The sequence below is a fragment of the Streptopelia decaocto genome, assembly GCF_964273445.1.
Source record: "Streptopelia decaocto genome assembly, chromosome: 1".
NCBI classification, from domain to species: domain Eukaryota; kingdom Metazoa; phylum Chordata; class Aves; order Columbiformes; family Columbidae; genus Streptopelia; species Streptopelia decaocto.
Genome location: NC_138663.1, coordinates 51,346,507 through 51,367,466, shown reverse-complemented (window position 1 = coordinate 51,367,466; position 20,960 = coordinate 51,346,507). Strand labels below are relative to the sequence as shown.

General features: G+C 36.7%; 1 protein-coding gene across 4 annotated transcripts in view; it reads left to right on the top strand.

The window, feature by feature from the left end:
• The window catches only part of METTL25 (methyltransferase like 25), a 70,803-nt gene that overhangs the window by 46,427 nt on the left and 3,416 nt on the right, over positions 1–20,960 (top strand). For 3 of the 4 annotated variants that reach the window (XM_082043442.1, XM_082043440.1, XM_082043439.1), the window contains 4 exons: positions 1,581–1,674; positions 15,709–15,783; positions 16,390–16,461; positions 18,031–18,314. In XM_082043442.1, coding sequence (XP_081899568.1) covers positions 1,581–1,674; positions 15,709–15,783; positions 16,390–16,461; positions 18,031–18,129 — 340 coding nt within the window. In that variant the 3' untranslated portion in view covers positions 18,130–18,314. Of the gene's footprint in view, positions 1–1,580; positions 1,675–15,708; positions 15,784–16,389; positions 16,462–18,030; positions 18,315–20,841; positions 20,886–20,960 lie in introns of those variants that run through there. The other variant, XM_082043441.1, reaches the window with a different exon arrangement.

Below are 20,960 nucleotides of genomic sequence, written 5' to 3'. Positions count from 1 at the left end.
TTGGGAGAAGAGACCAACAGCCTCCACACTACAACCTCCTTTCAGGTAGTTGCAGACAGCGATAAGGTCTCCCCTCAGCCTCCTTTTCTCCAGGCTATACAGCCCCAGTTCCCTCTGCTGCTCCTGATCAGACTGGTGCTCCAGACCTCTCACCCACTTACTTTTTAAATAAAAGCAATAGCTACCTTGGAAAGACTCCCTGTCAACCTACCCACCCCTCCAGTTGTGTACCTCCAGCCTACTCCCTGGGGAGCAGAGGGAGAAACAGAGAAGGCCTCAATACTGCACAATATAGCTTAATAATACTGCACGGCAATAGCTTAAACATTGTTATGTTACCAGCCCTGGTTTAGTCACAAATCCAAAGCAGAGCACTATGAAGTTACCTCCATCCTATCCAGGCCCAGACAATGCCATCCCCCCAAGTAGCCTGTGATTAGGAGGCAGATGCCGATGTTCTAAAGAATGACATAATGGCATAATCATTAAAAGATTTTCAGACTGCATCAGCCCGAATGTTTAGGTACGTCTGAATATTAAGTATGACTAGAGAAATTAATTCTTTCTTTAAAATAAATGTGACTTTTGATACTCAGTGAGTGGGCAACCCTGCCAGCTAAAGAGATTAGAGTTGCCACTGAGGAAAAGTCTCTGTTGACGTCAGTAGATGTTAATCCTGATGCTCAAATAAGGAGAAAGGAGTTTTACTGAGAATAAAGAGGGGGGAAATTTTTACCCACAATATTTCTATTTAGTATTTCACTAGGGAGAAAGTGTATTTCCTCTTAAGTAATTGAATACTCACAAACAGCTACTGTAGCTGAAAAAGTAACTCCTGCACTGCACAGCTGGAAGAGGAGTTAAGTTAAAACACAGTCAAGAAAGCAAATTCAGACTAACATAAAGTTACGTCTTGTTTCTCCAAGATATTTTAAACACAGAGAACAAATGTAAGTGGCCTGTTAGGATTCAGTCTTCCTATGTGTCTTTTTAGTTTTCATGCATTATTTTATCATGTTTTCTGAAACAATCTACATTTTTGCTGGCTTCAAAAGCAGGCCATTTAGTTGTAAACAGGGGAAAACTGTAGCATCACTTAGTGAAATAAAAGTAGTGAGGTTAACAACACAGTTTAACAAACACAAGTGACATTTTACTCCAACTTGACATTTGCTCAGTCCAGAGGTTGATACTAAATAAATTACAGCAGCATTACAGAAGTATTATAGAAATATAGAAGGAAATATCTGTCAGTGGAAACAAGAATTTTGTCATTCATGTAGGGAAATAAAAATACTAGGGAGAAATTAAAAAGAAACTTTGAACTCTCCAATTTTTAGGTAAAATAATAACTGTACTACAACCATAGTACAAGTGTGCAGTTGCTGTATCTAGACATTTCTTCAAATATTATCTAGCTTGTTTTAAGTAAAAGAGGGAGAAAGGAAAGTTGTTGCTAACTTGGCAGTCATAGCTCATTTTTTTTCCCTGAAGTAAAAATTTAATTAAAGGGAATAAAAAATATGTAAATTTCAGTTGCTGGATATACAAAAGCCTGCATCTCAATGTTGTATTTGCAGTGATCGACATGTTGGTAAAACTTTCTCCAAATCATCCTCCTTCATAGACTATGTCAGAAAGTCTCTGAAAAAGCTGGAACTGGATGATTCAAAGGTGAGTCACTAAATACAGTCTGCATAAAATTCTTATATCCATGTAAGTTCTTGAAGTCAGCACCACAACTCAATGTTTAAGCCACTGAGTTTTAGTTTGTGTATTGATGTATGAATACAAAGCATTCTCATTTTTATTAATACTGACAGAGCCAATCCATACATATTTTTATGTATTTAGAAACATATAATTGTTGTTGTTTTGTTTGTTTTGTTTTTTTTAATAGACTTCTGTGTATGAATTATTTAAAATACTTTGGTTTAAAATCACTTTATATAAAACCAATCCTTTTTTATACATCATGCTCATGATCAGAATTTTTTAAGCCTTTCCTGTATTTCTGAAGTTAATCCTACAAATCTCCTTTGAAGCAAAAAAAATGTATACATACTCTATTTTATACATGCTGTCATTTAGAGGTAAATATACTTTTTAGATGCCAAGTGAAGCAGTCCTGAAGGACCTCTTGCCTGTGCTGATACTATACATCCTGATAAAAGTAACTCTGGAACCATTTTAAATCCAGCTGAAATACTATCCTATACAAACATGCTACTTTTTTGTCTGTACATATGTTTAAACTGAAAGTGATCCAAAAAAACATGAATAATGAATCACATAATAAACACTTTGACCCCTTTTTATTTTCATTTTTTTCTGCAGCAATATTATCTTGATCCCTTTAGACACCTTTTGAAACTGAAAAATGTAACATTAGAGCAAGATAGGTGATTCTGTCCAGTATGTTTCTCTTACTATTTAGTTCCCAAAGTATTTCAAATTTATTTTAGCCTTTAGACACCCTCCTTAAGTAGCCTTTGAAGATCTTTGAAAGCCTAATACTTTGTCTTTTAATTTATAAATGTTAAGGATAAATATTAAGATTTTTAGATTACTTTCCTAGACAGAGAAAAAGAAGCGAATACAAAATTGAGATTTACAATCATAAAATCTTCCACAGATTTTTTTATGTTGTTAAGTGTCGTCTTAGTACTACAACTGCTATATTGGTCAACAGATGGCAACAAAGCATTAGGCATGGAATATAACTGTGTGACGATCACAACCACTCTGTGAGAAGAAGTCGAGCAATGGAGACACTGGAGAGTATTAGAATGATTACTAAAAAGCTTAGTGCAAATGAAAAAGTGGGACTGGCAAGGATGTAAAATACTTAAGGCAAATGTTGTAGTAGTAAACAATGCTTAACATCTGTAGTTAAAATCTCATATCACTGCACATTTACCAGACACACCAAACCATGAACTAGGAGAAAAATGAAAAAACAAATAAATACATAAACGGAAATGACATTCGAATCATGCTTACAGCATTAGGAAAAAGACTTATATATGAAGGTCACTGTATTTTAAAACGATTATATTTAATTCTGTTTGCAAACTGAGTTACCCATATGATTTTCTGGATAAATAGCCACTAACATCATGCATTTACCCCAGCTGAAAGTAACTACTAAAGTGGTGTCTTCCTCATGATGCGTACAATCACTCAAAAGCAATTGGATTGTTTGTGCAATAATCAGTTCACCATATCAATGACTAAACTCTGCTGGTAAAGAGTTATACGTTCTTTTTAAAACCAGTGAGCGTAGAACCTTTGTATCAGTATGTCTGATTTTAGACACACCACCTTCTGCTAGAAAGTGTCTGGATAAATGCAAGTTGCCCTGAGAGAAAAATATTTGTCAACAGTGCTTCAAGCTGCATGTTTGTGTGGTTGCTAAACACCTGATTCAAGTAAATGCTCGTTTTTGCTTATATTTCTCCTTATTTTTATGTAGAGCTGGCTGCATACTGAAGAATGAATTTTATGCTGATCTAAACAATATTATTTCTCATTTCCCAGCTATGTTGAAATTTGCAGCAGCACAAAACTGTTTCTATTTTCATACTACTGAGAGGAAAGTTGTTACTGCTCCCTCAACAGTGGTTCTGACACCGCAGTTTTCATGGTGGAGTCAGCACTATATCTACACAATATTGGAGAATGTGTTAAATTCCTCTCTTCGGAAAAAAAAATATACTTACATAGCTAGAAATGTGATGAAGCCTAAACATTTGCTCTCAAAGACAACAAAAATCAAAGAGAAATTTATACAGAATTTGTTTTCAAGCTCTGTTTTTAAAAATGAACAAAAGAGCAGCTGTACTGCACAGACCAAATGTCTACTCTGTCTCTGACACTGGCCAAATACTGATGCCTTGGGAAGAATACAAAGCAAGGGTAAGCATATATGAAGGATACTTCAGAATAATCAGAAATGTGCCTGTCATTCACAAAAAAAAAAAAAAATAAGGTAATAATGGTCTTCATGCATACATTTATTTAGGTGGTGTTAAAAAAACAGCTAAAAGTTAGTAACACTGTGTAGTACAAACAGAGAACTATGAGAAAAAAAATGTTTGCATACAAATCTCTGGATTACATATGCAAAAATGTTTTTTTTTTTTTTAATGATAAGTCTGAAAACTGAGTCACGGGTCTTTTACTATGCTCATGAGAAAACTGAAGACAGTTTAATCTCTGCATGACACATACTGAGAAGTAGAGGGGTACTGGCATTAAGTTTTTGGGAGTCACTGCCAAGGTTTGGTAGCTTGGCATGTATGGTAAAGTCATGGATGGTTTTGGTCACTGTGGCTGAATCTGGGCTGTGGGACATAAAGATCTTTCCAAACTCGTGGTTCATGGTGAGCTCCACAGCTGCTTCCTTTATACACAGCAACATCTCTTTTCTGATCAAGGGGTAACCCTGGTGCAATCCAGTCATTTTCCAGTCTGGAAAAATGCGGAGGCAGGATAATGAGAGGAAGCACATAAGACATCTAACTTGCCTTGATACTCATTTATGCCTTTTGCTAAATATAGAACTGACTAAGACCCTTATCAGGTATAGATATCCAAACAGTAAGTTAATTTTTGCTATTGTTTTTCAGTAAAGATAAGTTCTTGCTTATTTGAAATGAGAACAAGACCCTCTGTGAAACAATTTTCAATCAGAAGTGACTTAGAGTGAAACAAAATAGTAGAATAGTTTTTCTACCAAAAAATAGCATTTATCAGTCACCTAGGGCCATTCATTGTTACAAGTTACTGTTCAGGGACTGAAGTTTCCTATTACCTTAGAAAAATAATTTTCTCCATTGTGTTTCTTTTCAATGTGGAAGAGCCTGTCAAGTCCAGATTAAACACGGAGATGCAAATGAATTATTTTTTTCTGCCTTTCAGTACGGGATCATTCCTTTCACACGTCTCTCCATCTCAGTAATAAAACTGACACCATGACTGCTGAATGTCTGACACAATGTTCTCATTTTGTGAGGGCAGAGGAAGGTCTTTTAGTGTGAGCTTGATGCTTCACAGGTATGGTTATATTGCTTCTGGCCTCAGAACTGATGGAATTGCTTTGTGGGCCATGGATACCTGCACAGGGCTTTAGTCATTGGTGTGGATTTACACCCAGGCAATATTTTATTCCTGGTTGTTTGTCAGAGCTCACTCTGTTCTTATACACTCCATGTTATATGGGCAGAGTGTTCAGTGTCGAGTAGATGTGGGAGAAGTTATTTCTGTGTATCAGGAATAGTGTGGCCAGCAGAACTAAGGAAGTGATCGTGCCCCTGTACTCGGCACTGGTGAGGCACCACCTTGAATCCTGTGTTCAGTTTTGGGCCCCTCATCATAAGAAGGACATTGAGGTACTAGAGAGAGTTCAGAGGAGAGTGGTGAAGCTGGTGAGGGGTCTGGAGCACCAGTCTGATGAGGAGCAGCTGAGGGAACTGGGGCTGTTCAGCCTGGAGAAAAGGAGGCTGAGGGGAGACCTGATCGCTGTCTGCAACTACCTGAAAGGAGGTTGTAGCATGGAGGGTGTTGGTCTCTTCTGCCAAGTAGCAAGTGACGAGGTTCTTAGGGGCATGGTTTAGTGCTAGTTAGGTTATGGTTGGACTCGATGATCCTGAGGGTCTCTTCCAACTGAAATGATTCTATGAGAAGATTTATTTTCCTTTTCATTCACTGTTTTAACTAATTTGACTGTGGGACTCTCACTTGAGAGAATGAAGCATTCACCCCTGTTCTTTCTCCTAGAGAAGTTGGCCACTCTATCAGTTTTTAGCCTTGCTTCTCTCAAGCAGCAAGAGCAATCATTCCTTCCTCTTCAGCAGAACATGTTCTAGCTCTATTTGTAGCTGCCTTGCAGGTGGATTTAAAATGAAACCTCTTTATGAGCATATTTATTTACTGCTTAAGACAACAAGTGCTACAAATGGCATTTCCACAGCAAAAAGTCCTTGTATAAGTATTTATAGATTTCTTAAACATTCTTAAATTGCCTGGTGTTCTGTGCTTTTTGGAGTAGATTAGTAAAAGGTCTTTCATAGGACCTGGCTTTAAGGTGATTTAAGGAAGAAAATGCTTAGAAGGCTGAGGCCTGGATGCATGTCTGGCAAACTTTGTGATCCATGACTCAGCTCAGATCCATTTCTGTGGGTGAGTGAGTGAGAGCCTCAACGGGTGGAGCTGTTGGACAAAGAGAAGCTGGCCAGGATTCATGTAAAGTGCAGTCTAGGAATAAGGAGAGAATGCTATTTAATGCCACCTCCGATTGCAGGAAGATATACAGGGCTGGAAACGCTCCTGACACATCCACAAAGAAAAGCTATTAGTCACTTTGATTTCATCTCCTGCTATGTTCACACTATAGTTACTGCTATGGGCTAATAGCATGTAAGTTAGTTACTTTGTCTTAGTCAAAATACTTCATGAATCACTTAACCCTTTCAAATGTAGGCTTATGCTGGGGAGATACGATAGCAATTTCAGAGGTAGGGTCACCTTAAGCTTTCACACACAAAGAGACCTTTCTGTGCCTGCCAGTGTGTTGTTGCAAATTTACTTGGTTTTGTTTGACTGAGCTTCTAAGTCTCCCATGACTGGTGTATTTCAGTTTGAAACAGTCTGCACATAACCTGAAGTTGCTGGGGCCCTCCCCCACCAAAAAAAAGTCATTTATTTGGCTGGTGCCCCATCTAACAGCCTGAGATGAGATCTGCAACAATAAACAGATGGGTAATGCTCAGTTTCCACCATCTCCATTTGTTTTAACCCTGACCAGACTTCTTGAAAACAGCTGCTGCCTATTTGTCTTCTTATGATCCTGTGCTTCAGGTAGAGCATCCCAAAAAGATGTGCAGCTGCCAGGTCTCAACTGGTGGGTCAGTAAAGGGCACTGGACCCTTCTGTGAGGCATTGTTACCCATCACGGTAGCATTGACATTAATGACACAGTAAGAGAAACTCATGTCCTCTAAAAAGCTCATTTATCATCATAAGTAATTTAAACAACTTGATATTTGATACATTATGTCTATCAATGTTCGACTCAAAATATTTCAAAGTCTTGATGTAGCTATGCAGCTAAATTTAGGTATAAGTCATATTGTCTTGGATATTCTGCAAAGGTTAAGTATTTACAAGTATATCTAATTAAATAAGTGTGTTAGTGCTTGCTTTCTCTACAATAACAAAAACTTTTAGGTTTGTTTATAATTAATAACTAATTTTATATAGTTTTGTCTTATTTTACAAGAATCTCTGAAAATATTACATATAATTCGTTTGTAAAGTAATCCTTTTCCTGTATTATGCTTACATTTTTAATATAATCATATAAATCCAAAGGTAACTGATATACATTTGGCTTACTAGCTCAGTTTTACTGGAATTCCTCAACTACTTCCCTTTGCTACATTGACTTTGTTTTTTTGCAAACTCTAGATTATTTAATTTTGAGTGGTAAAGCTGGTAGGTAATACTGAAATCAAAATTAGTGTGAGAATATGTATATTTTTTTTTTGTGAATTGGTTATTTTTTGTCAGACGTTTTTTTTTCATATATGTTTGGACATTTTTTGTATAATTAGTGTGAATAGTTGATATATGTTTCATATAGGAGTAGTGTTCTTTTAAAACAGTGAAACTTTTTAAGAAAACACAAGAGCATGCAAATTAGACTTTTTTCTTTCATCTTGATGACGCAAACGCCTACAAATAGCATTAGCATACATGTAAAGCCTGAAAACTAAGTAGCTGAGCTGAGTGATCTCTCAGTGCTGTAACTATCAAGTAAAAAGTAAAGTTAAAAGTCGGAGTTTTTTAAGACAATAAAAAAAAATAAGTGATTCTGTTTTTTAAATAAAAGAAGGCTTTATTAATTTAAAAAATAACTGGGTTTACACTTGGAGTATAACTATGGTTGTATTACAGGTTACAATGATTTATCACTGTTTTCAAACTGCAGTTTTAATATGTTTCTTTTTTATAATTGCTCAGATGTCAGAGGGAACATGAAGTAAGGAGATGCCTTCTCTTATTTTATGATGAAGCAGTTATTCACGTTAGCTAAATCTATATTTAATTTATTGAGCTCAGTCCTAAATAAATTTTCAGCAGACATAAATTATGCTGTGCTTTCTTGCATTCATTTATGTGATAACACTGCTCTTTTTTAAATTAATATAAAAATAGTTCCAATTTGCTTTGTTCAGATTCCTACTGTATTAGATGGAAACACGTTAGTTAAAGCACTGCAGAGCCAAGAACTTAAAGATGAGGCTTTCAAGGACTTCTGCTAAGAGACTGAGGTGTCCTGATTCCATAAATCCTTTGTGAAAATGAAGTGGTAAAAGTACATTTCAGATAACTTCAGTCAGTGGCTGGAAAAATATTTGGAAACACCTCTTGAGTTTCTTGGGATCTATCCCTGAGATCATATTTTCCCCCTTTCCAGACCAAACCAGGAGCCATCTGAGAAGCCTGTACAAACTTTGTAGTCCCTATGAGGAACATGCAAGTGGAACCCCTGTCCCCCCATGTTGGCTCTCAGTCCGACCTGTGTCATGAGCTGTCCTGGTTTTAGTCCCTAATCATGTTCTACTCATGTAATGGTGAGCAGGCTTTGAGAAGATTCCTTCCCATTTTCAAATCTATGTGTCTCATACAAAACCATGTGCAATTTATCACATTTATTTCCTAGTCTGGTCCTACACCGGCTGTGCTTCAGATGCTCTAATGTTCTTCTGATTCATTGCCCACAAGCTATGTTAAAATATGTTGAACAGAATGTTTCACATGTTTTTTTCACAATTTTAAACCATATAATTAAGAGACACAGTGCTCTGTACACATCATTGGCAAGCAATGATCTAATTAAATGAGCAGGTGAGCCTGGGCCAAGATAAAAAGCTTCCGTCCTTATGGAGCTTGTCAGGATAAGTTGCATTACAGTCTTTAGAAAGATTCACTTTTTAAAATGAGGTGTTTAGGCAGTTCCATCCTTCCTAGAAAATGCTTAATAAGGTTTCCACAGTCATGTGAGAACATTCTAAAGTGATAGACTGATTTTACTTTTTCTACCTTTAATGTGATGATTTGTTTAATTTTTTGTAGGCAAAACTAGTTTTTCATATGAATTTCTGATTTACTGACCTTACAAGATTTTGCCCAAAGCAGCGTGGCGTTCTCTAATCCCAAAGGATTAGTTGAGTGAAAAATGTCTAAGCTAAATTTCTGCACCAATATGAACTCTTTAACTAACTGGATTTATTTTGCTTCCTAAATTCAAATGACTTAATATGTTATTGATTTCTCATCTGTAATGTTTCTCAGTTTCTGAAAACTGAGTCTTAACTAGAGGATTACTACTGGCAAATTCATAATTTAAGTTTTAGTGTGGTGTGCTATTTGAGATACCAGTGGGCTAAACCAGTTTTCTTTTCAAATAGATTTCTTGAAAGAATGCTGAGTGCCACCAGAATGTTTTCTGAGAACTTGGTGGCTTTTGTGATGGTCTTTTTTTTTTCCATTTCTGTCAGCTAAATTGCATTGAAAGAAACTACTTTCTTGGAAGTGAGATATTATTAAGGTAGACAACACTGCTGCTACTCTGAAAAGAGTCTGACTGGCTCTTTTGCTATGACAAAATATTTAAGAGCACCTTCCCCCCTTCTTTGAAATTTATCGGTGTCTTTCAAGAGCATCATTGCACTGTGTTCTATTATGAAGTTAATAACATGCTCACTTTGACTTAATGTGTTACAACCCTCACTACTTTAATCCTCCCAAACAACAATAGTTGTAGGATGTCATCCTGGGGTGATAATGAAAGAGAAAAAGATAGAACTTGTAACTGGTGATGCAATAAGATTGTGCCATGTATCCTGTGGGATCTGCATTGGATCTTCCTGAGCTTCTGTAGATCATGTAATCCATTCTGTTTCCATGGTTGCCTGAAAATTTGAATAATGTCCTAATGTTAACCAATTATTAATGTGCTGAATGAGGAAAAAATACAGATATCATTTTGGTCAGTGTTTCATAGAGGACAATTCTTTACAACAACTTTACAACAACTAGTGGAGTGTCATAAAATGCAGTTTGCAAATAAATGGAAGTAAGAGGAAGAATCTTACTGTGTGGCTTAATTTTACTGGTGTTTTAAAAAGCGTTGAAAAAACACTTAAGACTGTAGAACTGTCAGTAGTGGAATTGTATAATATCTTAACGCGGGAACTAACCTGAATATATACAATTATACTGGGAACTAAAAAGGAGAATTTTGAGAGGGACTTTTAACCTGAGATTTCTTATAATCTTAATGTCTACCCTGCACCAAATTCAGTGTTGATATCTTTAAGTGACAGTGAATACCTGAAACTCTTTGGTCTTTGCTAAGATTATTTCTGATTTTGATGCTTTTTATTGTGTACAGCTGTTGGGCAAACATGGAGCCAAAGCCAAAACAATACTCTGCACTTTCCCATGAATTCTAACATGGCAATTAACTGAGTCTAAACAGTCAAAAAATGAAGGCACTAAATGAATTTACACACTTAATGCATTTTACAATTGTTGAAGAGTTGACATTCTCAGTGTTTTCTTGAATAGAAGGAATTCCAGCTGAAAGGTTCCTGGGTCATTTGTTAGTTAGGAAAAAACTGAATGAAGGCGCAGCTAACAGTTGTATTACAGCCTATAAAGTGTATGTGCATACTACTGTTTTCAAGTATAATTGTTTTTCAAACAAGCACAATGCTACCCCAATTATGGTAGTGTAATATTTTAGTCTGACAAATAATCTTAAGAGATATGACTTTTATTTCAATTAGGTATAAATAGCATAGATTGTATTCATTTGAAATGCATTTTACGCAAAGTTCTAAATAAACTTAAGCTTCTCAGTAATTCCATTATCTATTTTACATTCTTTTACATTATATTACATTACATTACATTATTTTTAACTACCTTAGTCATGGGAAAATTGTACGAAGTTTCTGCATGGTAGGGTCTCCCAAGTGTTTTGAACTGATCAAAGACACTGCTCTGCTAAAAGGGTTGCCCTGCTGATTTCTTGTACTCTTGCTAATGTTCATGATAATGCCAGTACCAGAAGAGAGACAAAACATGGAAATGTGCAGTCAGTGCAGGGCAAAGCAGTCCCTTTGAGGCAGCAAAGAGGAATTATATCTGTTTAAACAGACGTGGAACAGCATCCTTGGGATCTGTCTATCCTCTGTAGGGCATGTGCAGCATTGGACAGTAATAGACTTCCATTCAGTGAAAATACTGTAGTCTAGGGAAAGACACAATTCTGAAACTCTCTGGAGACGTGTTAAGTGTGGTATCACTACTTGCCACACGCCTTGTACCTTAATGTTTTCTTTTCATCCCGTGCTCACTCCGCATGTTTGTGGGGTCACAGTCTAACCTGGGTGTGCTCAGGCGTGTAGTATCTCCTGTGCTCTCAGGCCTCTGTTGATAGTCACCTAGTGTTCACGGCAGATGAGTCTGGCCTATGGTATACTTTTAGTGCCATCTCCAGCATATGGTATATTTATAAATAAATCAATGGAGACCTTGCTGTCCACCAGTTCCTCTTGGTTGTCTCAGTTATTTCACAGAATCATAGAATCACTGCATCACAGAATGTTAGGGATTGGAAGGGACCTTGAAAGATCATCTAGTCCAATCCCCCTGCCAGAGCAGGAACACCTAGATGAGGTTACACAGGAAGGTGTCCAGGTGGGTTTTGAATGTCTCCAGAGTAGGAGACTCCACAACCCCCCTGGGCAGCCTGTTCCAGTGCTCTGTCACCCTCACTGAGAAGTTTCTTCTCATACTTAAGTGGAACCTCCTACATTCCAGTTTGTACCCATTGCCCCTTGTCCTATCATTGGTTGTCACCGAGAAGAGCCTGGCTCCATCCTCCTGACACTCACCCTTTACATATTTATAAACATTAATGTAGTCACCCCTCAGGTGGTCCTCAATCCACAAATAAATGAGTTTGAAAAGAGGCATGTACCACCATCACAGTGCAAAGAGACAAAATGCTTTTGTTCTCAATGCAATAAAGACCAGAAGACATTGTAGCCAAATCAGCGAAGAAGTACTGGCCAAACCCTCTTTGTATGTATTGAAGGTTATTTGAACATCAGTAGCATAAACTAGATCTTTGAGTGCAGAACCATTGTTAAGACAAGTTCCTGATATATGTATTTGGGTTTTTTTCATGCATTTTCACTCAGACCATAAGTTCATAGTATCAACATCATAAAGTAAGAAAAAAGTTCAGTGCATGAGGTTTTTTGGGGTATAGAGATGCGTGGCAACCCTGCATAGCGAACAATTGCACAGACAACTCCAGTGGCCAAATGGCGCTTGCTTTGCATGTTCTTGAAAACAAACAATAATCCACTCCTGCCTCACCTGGGAAGGGCAGCTGAAGATTGTGTCGGGTACCTTTAAAGAACTGAAGCTGCTGCAGTTTCAGAGAAAGCCGGTGGTTTAGTCTTTGTCCAGTAAATTGACCACGTAGCTAGCTACCAGTTACCCTTTTCATGACCTTTTCTATCAATGCTTTTTGGTGAATGCTTTCTCTCTTTTCCAGCTGGGCTGTTGCATTGAATTGGTTCCCCCACCAAACTTTTAACTGAGGCACAGTTTGGAATTCTGCCTAATCGATCCATGACAGCAGGATGCATTCAGTCGGAATGTGTATTAAGCAAGGACAGAGTGCAAAAGGCTCAGTACTCGAGTATGGCAACATCCAAGAGACATTTTTGACCCAGCTTTTTATTTGCCAAACATTTCACAGCTTGTTTGCTTTTAATTTGAATGCTTCATGTTGAATAATGAAAAACATAAAAGAAGGAAAAGCAGAAAGGTTTCATGATGGCATTTTTACAAATACAGGTCTTTGTATTTTAATTCCAAATAGCCTGTAATTTCAAAAATCCATTATACTAAAACCCTTTTAATTCTCCGTTGAAATGAAAAGCTTATAGGGCAGAAGTTAAATAAACTATTTTGTTTATCTCATGACTGATATATTTTAGTTGGTTTGACTCTTTAGAGGAGAAAAGAAAAAAAACACCCACTCAGATATTTACACAGCTTTACTGAAAATAAAATAGCAACAAAACCAAGAAAGTCCTGTTAGTCCACATTAGTACTGCCAGATGAGCTACTCAACCTTGCCTCTGTAATTGTAAAAAAGTACTTTCTAAATTAAAAAAATATGACTGAAAGACTACAAAATTCTTTGTAACCCATCCCCTTGTTTTAAAACAGAGTGAGAATGTTGTATCATTCCTGAAAAATATTTGACAAACCTTAAAGCTGCTTGTGATGGAGACTAAAAACCTCCCCAGTCCTTAATTAACCCCAAGTAGAGAAAGTTCCTTCAAGTTTTTGGCTGAATTTTTTTTGCTGCAAGGAGTTTTTATCCTATCCACCACAGACACAGTGAACAAACTGTTCCCTGCTTCTTGGTAATAGCCTTGTAAAAACTGTTATTATGCCCACTCTCAGTTTTCCCTAATTTAGCCTGATCCCTTCTGCTTCTCTCAAGTCTTACTTCATAGGTCATGTTTTCTAGATCTCCGATCTTTCTCTCTCAGGGCTTTTTCAGACAGTTCATTTCTTTCTTTGAAATCCAATGCCCCAAAATGGATGCAGTGTCCCAGCGAGAGCTTTGCCACTGCCCAGCAGAGTTGAGGGATTGCTTCCTGTGCTTTGCAGCTGCTCTCCCGTACATGGCGCTGCATCTCCCAGACCATCATTTGGTGTTCCCCATCCTGAACAGCTGATCGTTTCTGCCTGAGTGTAGTCCCTTCTGCTTTTCTGTACAGCATTTCAGGCTTCTTTTCTAAGCCATGCTCTAGTTTCCGAAAATTATTTTAAGTTCCAGCAATGCCTTCCTGTAGCGCATTTGCAGATTTAGTTAATGTGGTTTCTGCTCTATTGTCTGAGTTCTTAATGGAAACGCTGCATTTTGTAATGGACCTCCAGTCAGCAGGTCTTTTCAGTTGTTCAAAGGCTCATTAATAAGAACTCTCTGATTATGGCCATTCAGTTTTCACCCACTTTATGATACTTCAATCTAAACCTTGTTTCTTAAATTTGCTTACGAAATTGTTATGTGAAATGGTGTCAAAAATCTTGCTGAAATCAAAATATATTACAAGCAGTTGGTTTTTGCTGTTGCAAATCCTTTCACCCCCCTTACAAACAAAGTAGACTGACCTGCAATTTGTTCTTGGCAAATTCATATTGGCTATTACTTGTCCGCTTATCTTTTAGTGCTTTTATATTCTTCATTTGTTCTATTTTTTTCCAGCGCATTGAATTTGAACTGACTGCTCTATAATAAATGACATACATCTACTAGCTGTCTGACATAACATCTTTGAGAACTTTTCAGTGACAATGAGTACTAGTTCGGAGGTCACTTCATTCCCTTTTTGGCTGTCGTAGGATGAAGTTCATAATACATACCTGATTTGAAAACTTATAAGTTATGGAAATGTTTTCTAGTTTGTTTTCGTATTCTAGGGTGAGGTTTTGCTTCTTTTAAACTGGATTAGCCACCTGCTCTCAGATGATTCTTCTAATAAAAGTATGCAAAAATGTATTAAACACTTCAGCTTTCCTAGTCTTCTGTCAATACCATTATTTTTCTGCTAAGTTGTGGACTAGCTCTTTCCATATCCATAACAGAGTAGCTGTACTGCAAACTCCCAATACTGCAGAAATACGTCAGAGTCTTCCAGCGCTGCTCTTTCCAGCAGCCTCCATCACCAGTAATATTGCAAACCTGCTTCCCAATCCTCTGGCAGGTTTCTTAAGTGTCCAGCTCAACCATCTTCTTTAGCATCCAGGACTGCGGACAGCAGAAGAGTAGAGACACCATGACCTTAAAAAACTGGAGAATGTTGTGGTCGGGCTGCCTTGTAGCGAACATACTTTGTGAAGAACAGGAATGGCCATAGCTCTGGCTACCTGTGGTGGGGCAGTGGCCACTAAGGGCTGAAAAGGGAAGGGTTCTTGAACTGCCTCTGTATCAGATTTAACCCCAAATCACAGCATTTGCAATCAGTGGCGGTGCTGGCAATGTTGCATCAGGTGATTGGGAAGAGGGGAACATGGAGTAGTGCAAAGTAAACAGGAAAAAGTTTTGGTTTAAAGATGGGTAACTTGAGGCACAAAGGAATGAAGTATTATTTCCAGAATCTGATAGCAGGTTTTGTAATGTGAAATACCATCCGGAAGTCCTGACTGAAGCCTGTTACTCTCACACCAGAATCCACTCCACAGCTATTTGGGTATAGGGGGTGAGGAGGGGATAAGATACATGGCAAAAGAAATGAGAATGTTATCTCCACTTTACTATATAATACCAATTTAAGAATGGCTGGAGCTTTCTAAATAATGAATGAATCCAGTATTTCATGTCAGTGCAAAATGCTCTCTGAAGAACAGTTATTGTAAATGAGAACTAAGAAACTGGCATTGGAAAATTATTATAAACCGTAGGGAAGTGCTAATTTCAAAAACAAAACAGAAATTTGATTTTGTAGTGTGACTCTCAATTAGGAAAAAATATTTCATTTTAAAGTTCTCTTGAAAATGTAACTAGAATGACTCTGATATATTTTTTTATATTCCTTGCAGATCCCAGACAGCTGTATAATGGATTACTATGAAAAATACAAGCACAGAATTAATGAGCTTGAAGCATTTAATATGGTAAAAGTTATAGGATTAATACTATTACCTTGTATGTATGTGCTAGTCTAGAACCAAGTCCTGTTAAGTTTTATATGGAGGTGGACTGTCTTACACTGTGGTATGCAATCACAAAAACAAAGCAGCTCCACCTTCCAAACTTTGGAGCGTATCCTATTCCAAAACTATATTAGGTGTCAGTAAAATAATAAAGCAAACACGTGGAAGATTCTTTTTCAAGAGGGACTATTACCCTGGAAAATGAAATGTCAGTCTCCTTTTAAACCTAGAGTGGTCTCCACGCAGTTATTTCATAAAAATTCTTTTTATTAAAATTCATTATTTCCCTCTTTAAACTTGTTCTGCTTCATATAATATCATTTTCTTGTTGGACCAAATAAATAATATAGTTTCCTGGCTTTATGGCATTCCGTGTGTTTTTGATCTTTAATATAATCTGTTTTGAAGATGTCCGTCCCACGGGGAAAATTGGCAAGGTGACATTTGTACAACAGAAGCACTAGCAAATGATTGACCTTCCTGGAATTGTTCTGTGGAAGTGTAGCCATTTGGAAGTGTATTGGCTGTCTTTCCCAAAATCATTATAGTATCTAATCTTTCTTTCAGCTGAAGGTTGTTCTGGCTCCCTGCATAGAAGTTTTGATACTTCTGGATCGTCTTTGCTACCTCAAGGAGCAGGTATTTTTGCATTATATTTTATGATACCTAAAGGCTACATCAGTGAAATGAGACTATTTCAGCCAATTTATTACTTTGCAGACCAAAAGTCTCTGTTGCAGAATTGTTATTCTCATCATATTTGCAAAAGTATAAGCATTCATTCTGTTTAGTATAAACATATGCCCAGCAGATGTTTTTATTTTCAGCAACGCAGCAACAGTAAAGTTTATGTTCTTTTAATTGTGTGGTAATTACTAGTCAATAGACAGTAAAAATAAATTAATTAAATATGCAACAAATCTCATTTTATACAACATATTGAGATATTTAATAATTAAAAAGAATATTTGAAATGCTAAATAAACATTGTGCTGCACATGCCAGAGCTCCCAATGAATATGTTTTAGAACATATAATGCAAGAAATTTTGAATTAGGTCCAAAATTTTTATGGGTTTTCTTTATTGTTTCTTAATTAAGATCAATTATCAGAGAGGGTGCACTTTTTCCAGCTGTATGGGTCAACTGAGGTACATTTGACTAACATACAACCTGGATATATTTTACAAGTATAGATCTGGGATATAATAATCAAATGCTACTATATTTACTCCATAATTATTGATATTACAGTGTTTCTTCTAATGCTGATACTGAGCTTGGCCGGATTAACACAGAAGCAGCAGCCATACTTTCTCTGCACCAGTAAACATTTCTTTGACAAATAATAATTTGCCAGGAGGAAATGGTTGTGTCTTCCAGCTTCTGCTCTGGGCCATGGTCAAAATAAAATTTTAAAATAAGTTTTAAACCCATTCATGTGAATAACTCTGTTTTTCCACCATAAACCTTTCATTTTAACAGTTCCATTTTATCATAAGTAAAAATTCACTTTATTCTCTGCCACAGTGCACTTGGAACAACTGAGTTGTAGTAAATGTATGCTTTTGTTCTAACTTGTATTTTTACAGAAAGGCAACTTGAAATATTTAAATAATGATGTATTTTCTCAAATGCCAACCAGTTATAAATCCCATAGAGATCTGTATGATTTCAGAGACGGGAGATCAGACTTGCTGCATTTAGTATTAATTTACCTTTTCTAAACGTAATATACACATTGATGTAATCTTGTACTGGTTGATTCACAAAATGTGCTTAGGAAGAAAATATAAAAATTATAAAAGCCATATGCAACATGAAGGCCAGATCCAGCTAACCTGATTCATTTGAAAAGTCCGTTAATTAGCTTCAGTAGTAGAATGTGCTGCATAAAATGGACAAGGCTTGATCCTTAATTTCTTTGCTCTAGTTCAACTGAAAAAAGTTTTACTGATAAAGAGGGTGGTAAGCTATCATTCGATAGTGTCAGAAATAATTTAATGACTTTAAAATATGTTCTGATGAGGGTGCTGTTTATTTCACAACGAACTTTCTGTGGTTTCTTTGTTAGATAAGTGTTTTTCCTGCTTTGCATTAAGGATATTTTTTTTTTCAATTTCATATTTCAAAATGTGGACCTATTACCATATCTTAGCTTTTAGGTCAAACACATTTTTATGTACTTCCATCATATATCATTTTACAGGACAACATTGCCTGGTCTGGACTTGTGAAGTTATTTGATCCCGTGAAATCCCCCAGATGCTATGCAGTTATTGCTCTGAAGAAACAGTCATGTTTTTAAGTGGAAGCAAATTGCAGATAGGTTGAAAGCTCTGAACGGATACTGCTGTTTCCTCATTTTTATTGTTATTTCTAATTGATTCCTCAAGTACACTGACTGTTTGCTTTTCAGCTGCAAAAGTAAAAAATGCCATGCCTTTTTGAATAATGAGAAATAAATAATGAGTTATATCTTCTTTATAAATACCACTGCTTCATTATGTCAGTTATTAAACAATGTTGAACATCTGGCTTTATTATAAAAGTTATGACCCCTATTATGTGATTATTATTTTAAAATAATTTTAAGTTTCTTCTTTTTTAAGCCCTTTACTATGTGTCAGTACCCTTTCTCTTGATGTTTCTAATCACAAGATTATACCTTCTCAATTTTTACCCGTGGCTGGCATCAGCAGACTCAGACTGGCCTCGCCTTTTTCTTTTCTGGATTCAGGTGGTGCATAGTCTAAACAAAAAAATAACCTGCGCTGTAAACAAGAGGTTCATAGACTAAACAGGACCTTTGTGCTTCCCTGTTCTCCAAGTCATCAGAACCAGCTTATTTATACAGCAGCCTAAAAGAGCCTAGATAGGAACTACCTGCAAAGTGCAGTTTTGTATTAACCCCGTTTTCCTTCAGAGATGTTGCTGGTACAGACTTGTTCGCCTGTCACTCTGAAAGAAAATATGTGTGTGCTCTAATCCAGCGAGAGATTTCCCAGTGCTTAAGAGCCAGCTGCCCTGCTGGGGTTCACTCTGTAATCCTTTGGTTTTATCAGAAAGCTATCATCTGACCCAAATGTGTTGGGCATAAATACATTGGTACCCAAGTGAACTGAAACTTGCTAGGCACTTTCTCGTTGGCTGTACTGCATTCATGAGTGGGAATTTTATTTGTTGAGGCATTTATCCCAATGGGTTGCCTAATTAAACTTGCAGATTTTCCATAAATCAAAAAAAAAAAAGTTTCTATTCTAAGTCTTGGTACTTTTATTAGAATTTTCCAGCATATTAAATATAATTAACTACCAGTGCACATAAAAAAAAAGAAAAAAGGACAACAAATAAATAGTAAAATACAGTGTTAAGAAAAGGGGAGAATTCAACTTTGGTGGGCAGAAGATGAAAATAACAGAAAATATATTCATTGAATAGTGATAGTAATAGTTATGGGAATCAGACTGAGATTCAGATGTGAGTAGGATTAAATCTTATTCTGTTTCAGTCGGCAAAATTTGAGAGCTTGTGCACATGGCCATTCAAGAAAAAAGAAGTATGTTTTTAAACAAGTCACATCTTTCTTGATGTGTCCACTTGGAAGAAATACTTTTGGTTTTGGTGGTGAAAGTTCACTGCTGTCATTTTTGGACTCAGAGTCCTTATTAGCTCTATGGATCCAGAAGGAACTTCTCACATTTCTTTGGTCCCAGTACATTCAATCCTTAGAGCTGTTGAGCACCTGCGATACCCAAGAAAATTAAGAGAACTTGCAGGTGCTCACAGGGTCTTTGGAGCAGAGCTAAGAAAAGAAAATGAAGCCCTTCATAGGTGCGCCTTTTTGTTATATAGGGAGTACTGAGGAAACTAACAAGCTGGTAGATTATTTTCCCGGGAGAGGAATCAAAAGAAATAAAATCCTCTCCTAACCTCTAAGCATCTGGAAGGAAAAATCCCCAATAATATCTGATATAAAAAGGCAATCTAAAGTACCTGATGTCAAAAAAGAAAAAAATGTGAACAAAATTGCTAGGTTTTATTATGTTATGTTCTGCTGAGACATGATGACTAATTACTAGTGAAATGTCAGAGTGTTGTCACCCCAATCTTATGGGCTGTTGGAATAATTTACTTGGGGATGAAATTGCCTTTTTCATGTCACGAATTGATTCTTTTGTTTTTTCAGAATTAATATTAAAAACTGGCTAAGTATGATGTCCAAACAAAGAAAGAACAGTTTATGACTGAAAGCAAGTGCTTAAAAGTACCCTGTTATGGCCCAGAAATATGTTTCAGCAAGCCCCACCTGGTTTATTTTGAAACCAGTCAAAATTGCATAGGGTATACAGACTTGCTAATTTCATGTGATATTTTCATGTTTGTAATGCTATCTAAATACAAAGTTAAATTCTTATTGCTATCTTAAGAGGACACTTGCAACAGTTTAGAATAACAAGCACATCTCTAGGATTAGCCCAAGTGCTTTTTCACTGATTCGAAGTAACTTGAATAAATTTGCATTCCACCCCCTCAACAACTTGTCAGGCTCTTTCAGTACTTTTCATGCACTTTGTAGTCTATGCAGGCAAAGACAGAGGCGATGTGCTTCTTAGAATAATAACTATCAAGATGTTTATATGATGATTTTACACTCATCAGAGTCAGTTGCTGTCTGCTCTCAAAGCTGTGTGGAAGCATCGGATGCCTGAATACCTATGAGCTATTGTTTACATAATGGAAAGCTTCCTGACAGTAATCAAGATGAATAAAACTATTTTTCTTCATGGTTATTGCCAAAAGTTCTTCCATAATCTAAACTGTATCCTAAATATGATGATGTCTTTTGATAGAAAATAATCTCCATTTTCTTTCAGTGTGACAGAGAGCTATCTATCTTGATGTGCTTCCTAAGGAATAGTGGGTATGCCTGCTTTGCCTCAGGTGTTTGCCTGAGACTGTTCCTGGCACATCTTTGCATTCTGTAGCAGATTCATAGTGTTTTATTTATTTTCCTTAGGGCTGAAACCCACTCTTGGATGGAGGAACAAGAGTATATGCAGGGTATGTGTGCAACCTTAATATCCAAGAGTATGTTGTAACCCTAAGATCTCCAAGCCTGCTTTTGTGACAAAAAAA